General features: G+C 48.2%; 1 protein-coding gene across 7 annotated transcripts in view; it reads right to left on the bottom strand.

The window, feature by feature from the left end:
* RALGPS1 (Ral GEF with PH domain and SH3 binding motif 1) overlaps positions 1-12,964 on the bottom strand; it is a 246,640-nt gene that overhangs the window by 151,020 nt on the left and 82,656 nt on the right. For all 7 annotated transcript variants that reach the window (XM_081067247.1, XM_081067246.1, XM_081067249.1 and 4 more), the window contains exon 5: positions 8,194-8,277. In XM_081067247.1, coding sequence (XP_080923373.1) covers positions 8,194-8,277 — 84 coding nt within the window. The remainder of the gene's footprint in view (positions 1-8,193; positions 8,278-12,964) is intronic.

The following is a 12,964-nucleotide window of genomic DNA, read 5'->3' as shown; positions in this document are numbered from 1 at the left end:
TTGGTGGGAACAAGGAAGTCATCTACCAGTGTCCGTTGACTCGCATGACTCCTCCTCAGTGAACACAGAAGAGGCTTCATGCCAAGAAACTCTGGGAAGTGGTTAGTGTTCCTGCTTCTGCTTCGCTATTTTCACAACGGTTTGGTGTGAAACCCGGATGCCCACGAATGCAATAGCACTGCAGAGCAGGTGGGGAGCCGGGCAGGGTGTGGGCATGTGTGGTATTAAGAGGAAGGCAAGGCACTGAAACCCTCTAAGTTTTACAAAGAAAAAAATAGGTAAGAATATTCCAGAGTTAACATAGATATGTTTACTGCTGCATCCAAATGTATTCTCTTTACTGAAATATTGTTATTTTTCAGTGAGAAAACAAGGAAAGAGTAACCAAGAATCAAAACTTTGCTTTTCATATTAAGCAGAAATATCACAGAAAAGTTTTCTCAGCATAATTATCTGTGGTTGCCTCCAGGACATGCCCGGGTTTCCATAGAATCATTTTTTCCAAGGAATTGCCTAAAATTAAGTTCAGACTCAAATGTTTGCTAGCCAGTTACGGAAGAAAGATATTCTGACACCAAGTGATATGCCCATAAACCTTATATTTTAATACATGCACATGTTTATGCTACAAACCTGAAGTGTGATCGTTTATATGTACTGTATAAGTTAATAGATTCCTGTGTGCCAAAAATATCACACATACTTGAGACGTACTTAGGGAACGTGGCAGCACGGTGTACAGAGGCAAGTCTGGGTCAGTTGAATTCAACAGACTTTCATGAAGCCCTACTGTGTGCGGGCTCAGGGCACTGTGAGCCCAGATCCTGCCTGATACAGAGGTGACCGAAGGAGGAGGTAGGTCCTCCAGAAATTGCCATATCAAAAGGCAGCTGGTGATGGGGCCTGAACTGGAATATGGGGGGCTAAATGGGAGTATGGGGGCCTGGACTGGCGTACGGGGGACGTGATGACAGAGGAAGCCTTCTTGGAGGAGGCAGGCCTTGAAACATGGGTGGACTCGAAACAGGTAAAGATAGGGCTCAGGCGTGGCTGTATATGCCACGGCCAAGGAGAGCTGCATAGGCCAGGCTGCCAGGACTGGCGTTGCCCGTGCTCTGTGGGGTGGGGGTAAAGACGAAGACTGAAGCTGAAAAGGAGAGCGAAGGCCAGATTGTGGGCGTCTGGAGCAACAAGGTGACAAGAAGGACCTAAGACACTGACAGCTGGGGAGCGTCCCAGAGGCTTGTGTGTAAAGGAATGACAGACAGCTTAGATTCTTCAGCAGGGACCCCATCAGGACAGCAGTGCAGTGGTGTGAGTGAGAGACGGGAGGCCTGAGCTGGGGCCATGAGGAAGCAGACGGAGAGAAGGGGCCGGTAAGAAAGATGTTACAAAGGTAGGATCAGCAGGTTTAAACACTCTTATTCTCTTTTCTAACTACAAAATTTAAGAGAAGATTAATGCAGAAAACAAGGGAAACAGAGATAAGTACAAAAGATAAATCATTTGCAACCTCATTCTCACATCCAGGCCACTGCGAGAAACAACGCCCTATGTACCCTTCTCGTCTTTTTTTCCATACATAGAACGGACGTCTGTCTTTTTCCATTAAATTGATAATTATGAATCATAGTATCACAAAGTGAATAAACAGTCTTCTACAACATAATTTGTAGTAGCTGCCAAATATTTCATCTTAGGGATATATTATCATTAAGTAACCCCTGTTTTGAGCAGGTTATTTCTAATTATTTTGGTGTAATAAACAGTGCTGTAGTGAATATATTTATATACACATTTTTAATTACGATCTTAGGATAAATTCCTGTAAAGTGGAGTGAATGAAAGTATGTGCACCTTTTTTCAAAAGTTATATAAAAATCTTGGCCTCCAAAAGGTCTATTTATTTATCCATCAGCAAGTTTCAGCAGATCCACGTTCCCACACACAGGCAAATGCCAGTTACTACCGCTCTTTTTTTCTTTACCAACCTAATAGACAAAGCAATGTCTCACTGTTTCTATTTTGCATTTCTATCATGACGACTCAGTTAACTTTTTTTTTTTTTTTTTTTGCACTTTGTTTTCAGGGGGTGTTTTTGTTACAAATATTTACAGGTCATTTGAACTATTTGCCTTGTGAACTACCTGCTCAGGTCCTTCACCTGTCTTTCTATTGGGACATCTATCCTCTTACTATTGATTAGTAAATAGTCTTTGTATAGGAAAGAAAATACATGAACCCTTTGTGAGTCATATATTGTACCAAAAGTGTGGAGAAGTTGGTACTCTTGTACGCTGTTTTGGGGAATATAAATTCATAGGACCATTCTGAAGAACAACTTAAATATAGCTTTCAAAATGGTAAAGCTATATTCTCTCTAGAATATTTATTTTATGAATATACAGAAATTTAAAGGAGCATGTGTACAAGGGTTCACTGAAGCACTATTTATAAAGCAAAAGAATAGAAAACAAAATACCCATCAATAGGGAACTGATTTCATAAATAATACTTTCACCTCAAACTTTCCAAGAAAGTCGCTATGAAAGGAAGTGGGTGAAGCAATGCTCCACCTTCATGAGGGCAAAACATCTACATAAATTACTTGGAATTTTTTTGTACAGGAGTTTTGTCCTGTCTCCTCCACTTCTTTGTTCCATGATTTATTTATGTCTGAATGGACTCACATGTATTTACCTTATACGTTGCGTTATGATCCAGGATTATACTATTTACTTTGTTGCTCAGATTGTTCCAGCTTTGGCCACTGAGAGCTCTTTCAGGTTGGCTCCTGTGTCCCCCCTTTGACACCTCCCCCCCAGCATTGCTTCAGTCGTTTGCTTGTCTGAGTACTTCCTTATTTTCTGACTCTATAAGATGCTATAGGCTCATCCTGCCCATTTCTTGCCGCAGTTCCAAACCAGCCATTTCTCCAAGGAGTCTTGGTTCCTTTTAGTAGATATTTAGTGGTATTAGAAACCAAGACTGGGGTGTTAGGAGTGCTTATTGCCATCAAGGTATTGTTTCTAGGCCCTCTCAGCTGGCAAAGCAAGGGTGTGTGTGTGTGTGTGTGTGTGTGTGTGTGTGTGTGTACTAACTCGTGTAACACATATCTATAAATATTTCTATATGTACCCATCTGTATCTATATTAAACTGACTATGAGTTTATACTGATGTCTCCAACTCCAACCCATCACCATATGGAGCAACCCCTCCCATCACCCCCTTCTCACCTTTTTCCCTGGGAGCCACTGTTCTAAGCATCACCTCCACCTGCTTTCTGAATCTCCTCACATCTAACACTCAAGCGGTGACACCCCACCTTCCATTTTACATTCCCACACAACTGCTCTTGCTGAGCTCACCAGCACACCCACACTGTCTAGTTCAAAGGACTCTTTTTCAGTCCTACCTTACTTGACCCATTCTCGAAATACTGATTGGAGGCACCGCCCTTTGGGTGTCCTTCTGGCCCCCAGGCTGCTCTTTCTCAGCCCCGTCTCCTCGGCCTATCCCTTAAATGGTAGTGAGCCTCAGGTTCTCACTTGGGCCTGTTTCACCGGGATGGTCTCATCTACTCCTGTGGCTCACTCTAGTATCTAGTATCTAGTATAACTCTAGTATCTGCATCTCCAAGGCCAGACCTGTCGCCTGGCTTCCAGACTCAAATGTCTAATTTCCTGCTGCAGAGTCCAGCCCACGTGTCCAAACCTAGGTCATCTCCTCCTCTCACTCCTTCTGAATTCACAATCTCACAGGCCGGTGCTGCCAGGTCACAGAGGAGGACCCCCTTGCTCTTCCCTGTCACCTCCCTCCACATCCTGGCATCACCATGTTTACTTTCTGCTCTTGAATCCAGCAACTTCACATTTCTAGCCTTCACCTGGATTAAAGGAGCAGATTACAATCCAGTCTCCTGGCCTCCCTTCCAACAGCCCACACCTCTCCGCTGGTTTCCCTGTCCTAGCACTGATCCCCCTGGGCTGGAAGCACCTCCTTCGCGTCTGTCTCCCACACCAGACGAGATGCTAACAATGGCTGCGGTTATATCTAATGAGCTGTTAATGCCCCTGAACCGAGCACGGCGCCTGGTATGTGTTCAATCGATGTCTATTAAACAAACAAATGAATATAACCAGAATAATAAGCCTCAAATGAAAGTGGGTTTATATAATGGGGAAAGAATAATTGTTCAGAGGCAGCATTTGGAAGGGTGAATGCTAACACTGTCTCCCAGTCCTACGATAAAGGAGTTCTGGAAGAACAGGAATCGTGTTCAGAAAAAAAAGGAGGCCCCACAGTAGAGGCAACTCACCAGCTATGTGACCTTGAGCAAAATGCTTCACTTGCCAAGCCTCCGTTTTCTCATCCATAAAATGGGTTTAGAATATCTCCCTCAGTGGACTATGTGAAAACTGAATTAGACGATGCAGATAAAATGCTTAGGATAGTATCTGACTCAGTAAGCTGAGCCTGGTGCTCAATAAATGCTTTCTAGATAGTTGCAATGAAAACCGAGAGGAAGTGAAACAGTCAGTGACCACGCTGATGACGTGTGAGAGTTCAGAGGGCAGACAGGACTTGACAGCATAGACAGAGCAGAGAGCTCAGAGGACGAAAGAGGGTCTGCAGTGGGCACATGTGTTTTCCTTCCTGCCCATCATTCTCGGCTTCTTCCTGTCAGAGCACCCTGACTTTCCCTGAGGAACTGCCACTCCTCCACTCGCGGTCCACATGGCCTGTCTCCTACCCCCGCCCGCCACCCCCACCTCTACGGGAAGCCCTGTTTCTGAGACCTGGCCAAACACAGCCTCCCGTCTTCCTGGTCAGAGCGATTGGATCAGGATGGCCAGATGGGACACAAGCCAGGCAATCAGAGGCCCTACGTCTCAATTACGCAACATCAGAAGATAGAGCTACCGAAACAGAGGCAGGGCTTGTCTTCTGGGGCTGCCCTCAGAATAAGATGAGCTGGGAGCGGATTGCAGCCGTCTTGCAACCACAGAGGAGGGGGCTGCCTGAGAGGGGAGCCAGCGCAGAAGAAAGCAGAACCGGGAGGTGGAGTGCCAAGGTCAGCTGGTGCTGTAGGAGCGCCCCAGCAACATGAGAAGTCTATTCGCTCCCTGCACTTTGTTACAGGAGCCATGGAAGCCAGTTCGAGCTGGGGTTTCAGTCATTAGGAACTACGTGTACATCTGAGTCCATGAAAACAGTCCATAAAGCGCTCCTCCAGGGCAAAGTGTTGGGAACCTCTTGGCCCTGTCTAATCTCCGTTAACATATAACTGTCCTGAGGCTCAGAGGAAGGGACTTGCCCAAGGCCTCAAAGCAAATTAGCAGCAGTGTCAGAACTGGAACCAAGTCCTCCCAGGGCCCTCCTCCTCTTTTCCTAATTCTTCAGCATCTTCAGGACACAATCCCAACCCTACAGCCAGCAGCAAGTAGGCCCAGGCTAACTTCTGTCATCTCACAGCCCCCACTGCCCTGCACCGTTTTTTAAAGCTAACATTACTTATTTACTGTGTGTCAAGTGCTGATCTAACCTTTTACATACATGATTCTCACTGAATCTTCAAACCCACTTGAAACAACTGTCCCTGTTTGATAAATGAGGGTCATACAGATAACAAGTTGTACGGCTGGCACGCAAACCCAGGTCTTTTCCTGCAGATTCCCTGCAACCACAGCTTCTCAGCCTGCTGTCCACAGACCGCTCACGTGTTCCTGCACAAATTTCAGCGCTAGGAACAGCAAACCCGCTAAAATTAAATTAAATGCAAAATTATGTACCTGTGGATTTATCTAGGGGCAGTTTCATATATGATATTATCAGATTCTCAAAAGAAACCATGATCCAAAAAGGGCTGGGAACTTCTGGGTTTTATGGTAAACTCCTTGGGGCCAAGGCACAGGCCTGGCCCGTAACAGACACTTAGTGACCTTGGCCAAGCTCTTCCATCTCAGCCATTCTATGAACAAATCCCAAGGACTCGGGCCCCAGGGAGAAGCAGGCAAGCCCGCAGGAGCTGACCAGCACCCTGGCCACTGGGTTTCTGGTTTGGCCACAAGGAGCCTCAAATCCCCTGGCAACTTCGTTCTAAGCAGCTGATCTTCACATTCCCCCGTCTTTCTCCCTAAAAGGTTTGGATGCTTACTGCATGCCAGACACTGTGTGAAGAGCTCTTCATATGTCACGTGTGAGGACTGTTACTCTTCTCATTTACAGATAAGGAAAACGAGGCTCAGAAAGGTAAGTGACCTGCCTTCCTTTATCTGGAGTCTGATGAGGAGCCTTGTTCTCACATATGGAAGTCTGCCAGCAAGGGATGCCAATCAATTCATCTCACAGACAGCAACGCGGTGGCTGCCCAGGCCTGGCCACTGGCCAGTTTTCCAATCGGAGCCACCAGGGCTGTGTCCAGAAGCTGCTTGGTCTGCGTAGCGGACAGGAAGGAAGACCATTTCTCAGAGCACTTTTGGGAAAAGGCGACTTTACTCTGGCTCGCTTCACTGGTCTGATCTGCACACAATGCAGTTGTTCCCCGAACAAGCTGCACCGCCCTGTGCCAAGCTGACCTGGCCTCCGCGTGCAAAGCAGATTACATCAGAGCCCCGCGTGGCCCTCCTCCGGGGAGCGCTGCGGCCGGTCGGAGGCAGAACGGAGCTGGCTCCTAGTCAGATAGTTTTGCTAAGGAAACTATGAGTCCCCTGGTAGTGTATGCACATCTGGTTTTTTTGTTTTTGTTTTTGTTTTTTTTTTAAAAAGACTAAGCTCAGTTGAAAAGGAAAAGATTTTGAAAAGAAATAAAAAAGAAACAAAAGGTTTCAGAACTTCCCTTTTCAAAACAAACGGTGCACAGCCCCCCTCTCCCCCACCCCCACCCCACAGATGTATGCAGGCCTTTCTAGTTCCGACTGCATCTCACAGAACAACAATAATGCTAACGCCAGCCTTGATCGTAGGGCCTCAGGCTGGGGCTCTCCGAGTCTCCTGCTGGACTCAGGGTGGTGGCCGAGGCTGGGGCAGCCTGGACAGGCTGACAAAGGGCGAAGCAGAGGCCCGGCATCTCTGAGAGAGAAGGCCCAGCTGCAGAGAAGGCCCAAAGGAAAGCCAGGCCCATCCCAGAGGTCCAATCACGCACGTTATGCAACCTCTAGGCCAATGCCCTCATGTGACACCAAAAAAACAAGAAGACAAGAAGGAAAACTGTCCACAGCACCATTTTGGTGTCTGATCTATCCGAGAGGGTCCTGCAAAAGTCCGGGTTCTGGCAGGTCTGGCCAGGTAGTCAGAAGCCCACCCCACTCGGCTGGTCCAAGGCCCCTCATAATTCTAATAAGTAGGGAGGCAGATCTTATACATGGAGCAGAGGTTCTGGTTGGACCAAGTCGGTTTATAGTGGTACGTGTGGGGCCAGAGACCAGGCCATCAGGAATTCAAAGAAATTCAAATGAAGAAGTGTTTCCTGAGCCCCTCCTTCATTCACTCCACATATGTGCCCTGGGGTCTACCGTACACCTGACACTGGGCAAGGTAGTAAGGGACGCCGGGATGAACAAGGTGCACATAATCCCTGCCCTCCTGGAGCCCACACACTGGTGAGGAAGATGGAGACCAACAAGTTACACAAAATGAGGACAGATGAGTAAAGGGCCACACCTGAAGACCTCATACAGGCTGGGATTCACGGAAGACCCTCCCCCCGCCAAGGAAGTGACATTCAGGCTGAGATCTGACGGGGCGGGCGCTGAACAGGGAAGAAGAATTCTGAGCAGAGAAGACAGCGCGTGTGGGGCCTGACTGGACAGAGATACAGAGTACTAGGAAAGAGAAGGAAGGCCAGGGTGGCAGAAGCCCACAGAGCTGGCGGGGAGGCAGAGATGAGGCTGCAGGTGTAGAGAAGCCAGCTCTATCAGGCAGGACCTTGTGGGGCAATTGAGGTGCTTGAACCTTAGCTTACGTGGAATTGGAGGCCACCGAAGCAATGTAAACACAGGAAAGATGGGTTCAGTTCTACCTGCTGTGTGAAACAAGGGATGCAATGGCACAAGAATGGATGAAGGTAGGGCGTCAGGAAGAGGGGTCTAGACCTGGGGCCAGGTGCGCGGGACTGACCCCTGGCAGGGCTCCCAGCCTCCAGGGGACGACGCTGCTTCCTGGACAGTCACATGCAAAGGGTGCTGCTTACCTGGTTGAACCTCCGGGTAAAGGCCACAACATTTGGGGCGAGACTATGTTTCTCCTTCTTACTCCATCCACAGCTGGCTAGTTCCTAGGAAGCAAAGAGTCAAATTCAACAGTGCTACAAACACACCAGGGCATCTCATTGGAATGGGACCTAGAGGTGAGGCAGGGCTGAGCCTTGGTGGGAGAGGATACCCTCCTCCGGAGAGGAGGGCCGGGTCTCTAGGTAGGGATGCTTCCTGGGACCCTCCCCACCCCACTGCCCAGCCCAGAGGAGAGGAGGAGAAATGGGATACTTTCTCCACAACTCCAGCCCCATTTCCCAGGACTTCTGTGCCAAAATACTCTTAACCCCACCACTGCCGCTCTGCCAGCTCCCATGGGACCAGAAGTCCCTTCTGAATGCCAAGTGTCTGAGAGAGAACATAATGTTTTAACTAGTGGGACGCATCCACCCAGGCAAACTTAATTTAAATCTGGCTGAAGAATCTCTGAGTTCCTCAGCCACGTGATACCCTCCATTCCTGGAGTCAGGAAAAGTCTCGGTCCTAGTCCAGTGCACCAGAGAAGCTTCTGGGAGTATCGCAGATTCCTTCCTGAAGATGGCCCCTCCCATCTCCCATATAACCAAAAGGTGGAAGGACAGGTTCCTTTTAATATCTTCTTCAGGGGCCTTGTCTCTTTTCTTCCAATGGGTTTAGCATTATAATTTGATCAAATGACCTAAATTTTACCTATCAGTGAGGTTGGTTTCTACTATCCAAGGGAGATAACAGAGCAATCTAATGGGATTACCTGGGGGGTGGGGGGGCGGTAGACGGTGTATGAAAGCACCAAGCAAAAGCCACTATCCAGTGCCTAGCATTGTTAGCTTGTGCCCTGGGGAGCCCTAGCAGAGAATGGAGGAAAGGGTAGATTCAAAAGTTCTCTACCCCTAAGTTACAAAATCGCCTTTTAATTCATATCAGGCCTTGGTATTACTAATAACGTTATTTTGCCACACACCTGGAACTTTTATAAGATGGTTAGTGAGAGCCAGCTGCCCACCAGCTGGAGCAGCCACAGATGCGGGCCTGCTAGGAAGGCAGGGGAGCAGCGGGCACGGCTGAAGGCGAGGCGCTGGCTGAGCAGCGAGTTACGGCCGAAGGGCCGTGCCCTGCAAACCTTCAGATGCACCTCGCCACCCAACTACAAACCACAGACAGGCACCTGTGGGAAGCCTGGCTGCAGGCGATGGACAGCTCTGGATACAAGACGAATGACCTGCACTTGAGAACGACTGGGAACCGACCAGGAGCTAAGAAACACAGCCCCCCTTCCTGGCTGCCTCTTCTGTGGGCGGTACCGTCGCCCTCCCAGGTCCTCACAGGAGAAAACACAACCCTGCCACGTCCCTCACCCTCACAATTTAGACCCCAAATAACAGTAATGATAACGATATTAAGTAATGTTACTGTCAGCAAGCATCCCCCACATGCCGGGTGCTGGGCGAGGCACTTCACGTGTGACCTCCCGGACGGGTAATTCTCACCACCTCCGTTCTAACAAGGAAGAAAGGGGATCAGTGTTGCTCATTTTCTTAATGCACACTTTAATTCCACTTCTTTTCAAAAAACACACATGAAATCTCTGAGATGCAGAATTTACCTCTGTTCACCACGATTCTCTTCTTCTGAAAATGTATACTGGAGTCTCTTTTCAAACGTATATTTGACCTACCTCAGTGACATTTACTTCTCCCACCCTCAGAACACGTATGTGTCCCACCTTCAGAACACATATTTTAATCACTTGGCAAACATATATTATTGCCTTTTCTAAGTTTAATTGTGAGGACAAGAGCCTCTGTCCCCTGCGGATTCCAAAGCCAGTCCCAGACAGATATGGGTTATAATCAGATGTAAAAGAGAATTCATAAAACTGATACGCAAGGACTGAGGTGTGGTTTTTGTCCATTTTCCAGCTGAGAGTTGCTCCCTTTGTTTTTTTCCTGAATTCTTTAATAAACAGCAAAAGCTATATACATATACGTGTGTGTGCGCACGCGTGCGTACATTTCATGAGAACCTGTGGTCTTATTTCCACACTGTAAGTAACTCAGCAAAGCATCCTGAAAGGGAGCAGAGTAGCCCTTCTCCTTAGACAGACCCGGGTCACATCCTGGCCCTCTAGACACCAGAGATGCTTCTCTTCTCGAAACCTCAATTTTCTCATCTTAAAATGGATATGCTACTATTTTTATCTGTGAAGCTCATCGTGACAACTAAGTGAGATTAAAACACCCAGAGAACCCAGAGCACCCAGCACATGAAAAGTACGTAATCACGGTTATCTCCCCACCTCTTCCCAGGGTCATGCTGCTGTAACTCCAACCATTCTCTTCTTTCTCCCACACCACACTCTTGTTGCCTTCTTGAATTATTTAAAAATCTATGACTAGTTCCTTTTCATTTTGCTGATGGCATGCAGGCAGGTACTTAATACATCTGCCTTGAATGTAGTTGATTTGAACATTCCTGAGACCCTGATACAAACACTGTCTGTGCAGTTCTTGCGTCTGGACAATTCCCTAAGGAAGCGTTTGCACTGGAAGACACATAACATTTAGAATTAAAACCTCCACAGAGTAAAACGTCATGGAAGAGGTTCCCTGATAAAATGGAAGGCAAAAGACTTAGAGCCAAGAGACCTTGCTCCAAATCCCAGCCCACTTAGCTCCTGGGTGACCTCGGGCATCAGTTTCATTGCTGATGAAAGCAGGGGTGCTGACGTTAACGCAGCAGAATTGTGGCCCTGACCAAGGAGAGCAGGACAAAGGAGGTGACATGCAGGGCATAAGCCTGGCTCACAGCAGATGCCAAGCAGCATTTGCTGAATGAATGGAGTATGAGCGTTCCTTGGTGTTGAAATCTCCCAAATTCAGTGCAGAAATATCTATCAAGATGTCAAAAGAAATAAGACCATCTATCTACACAAAAACAAGTCCTGGGCCCAACCTCCTTGGCACCGTTCCTCTTCTGTGTAATCCTTATAGGATTACAAGAGATTCCATCTGTGTGAAGTGGGTTTGGAAAATGTGAGGTAATAGAACAAAACTCTTCCAGTCACTAAGGCCTTAAAAAGGCCCATGCTATGGAACTGATCTCAGCGTAATTAAGTGAAAATTAACCAGAAGAGACAGGGTGGGTTTTAGAAGGGAGACAGGGGTTGGGCTGAAGCTGATAAGGCTCTAGTAGCCCTGGGTCATTCATTAACGAGCCACTCAGCTGCCCTGGATGTGAAAGGAGAGTGACAGCCTGTACGGTCCTTTGCCACCTCCTTCTGGACCTCTCCTCTAGCATATGTCTGTGCTCCGGGTTCATCAGGGAGAAAAGAGATGTGAGAAGAAAACTTTCTGCCACGAAACGTACAAATGTACCTGCCCCCTCTGCCCTCCTCTGGCTTTAATGGAAGAGAGGCCCTTTCCTGTGAGGAAGCCCCTCCCGTCCCCCTGCCCTGCGGACCTGCTCTGACATCCTTTCATCCCTGCATCTTCAACCTCGTCCTCTCCCACTTCTTCTTCCCCCTTTTCAGCGTTTTAATGTGCGTAAGCCTTACCCACTGACATAACAATGGTGATGAGAGTAGTAACCAAAGACATCTTTCCTTGACCTCCCGTCTCCAGCTAACTCTTTCTTCTTACGGGCGAATTTTTTGAAACAGTTGTCGGTTCTCACTGTTTCATTGCACGTCCCTCTCCCCCTTCTCCACTGAAACTGCCCTTTTCTCTACTGGACACAACCTCCTGGCTACGCAACCCTTCTGCCATATTTTTTACTCTCTGTCCTTGCCTTCAGCCGTCTGTTCTCCTGCTTGTCTTCTCACCTCTCAGCACCCCTGTGCTCAGTCTTATTTTCCAGTTGCTTTTTTCTTTTCTGACACATGTCCCCCACCCCCACCTAACTCTGTTCAGTGTTGTCGTCTATGTTCCTTGTCGGCTGTTCCTGCCTGAAGATAACATACTGCCATGGCTTCCATCACGGGGATATTGTGCAGCCCAAGGTTGTCTCCTGAGCTCCAAACCAGGACACTCAGCCACCTCCGGGCCAGGCCTTTCTTGGCGTCCTACAGGCATCTCAAAATCAGGAGGCCCAGACCAAAAGGATGCCTAACCATTTCCTTAAATAAAAACACAGTGAACAATATGAGATGCATTTAGACATCCACTCTGACAGTCCAAAGAGAATGCGTACTCTAAAGAAACTGCCTAGGGGAAGGAAAGGCTGACTGTTGTAAAACACCTTTGACTTCCTGCCCCACCTGCAGGCATTCCGAGGTGGCAGCACAGTCAAACCCTGGTTTCAGCCCACCCTGCAAAGCTGCTGTGGGCCTCACTGCCAGGGGCAGCCCCCCAGCCACCAGCTTTGTGCTCAGGCGTCTGGGAGTCAGATGCCCGGTAGTGACCAAGTCTGGGGTCAGTAAGGTAAGGCCCTGGAAGAGGAGCCCTGGGGAGTGGGACATGTTCTCCCTGAAGACCCCCCCAGGATCTAGGCCACCCGGCCATAGGAGCCTGGTGCCAACACATGGCGCTTCCGCACATGTGCTTAATCCTGACTGCTGTCTCCTCCAAATCCCATTCCTAAAACATGCCCACATGGAAAAGGCACCACTTCAAGGGAAGGGCACTAAATCTGACCGCGGGGACCACCAGGCAACCAGCAGCACCACATCAGCATTTTGCTCAATAGCAACTGTTTTCTTCCTCCTCCCTCCACGTTTCTCCCCATTCTCCCATC

The sequence above is a fragment of the Rhinolophus hipposideros genome (genome assembly GCF_964194185.1).
Source record: "Rhinolophus hipposideros genome assembly, chromosome: 11".
NCBI classification, from domain to species: domain Eukaryota; kingdom Metazoa; phylum Chordata; class Mammalia; order Chiroptera; family Rhinolophidae; genus Rhinolophus; species Rhinolophus hipposideros.
The sequence above is the reverse complement of the archived record's forward strand: the minus strand, read 5'-3'. Positions and strand labels throughout refer to the sequence as shown.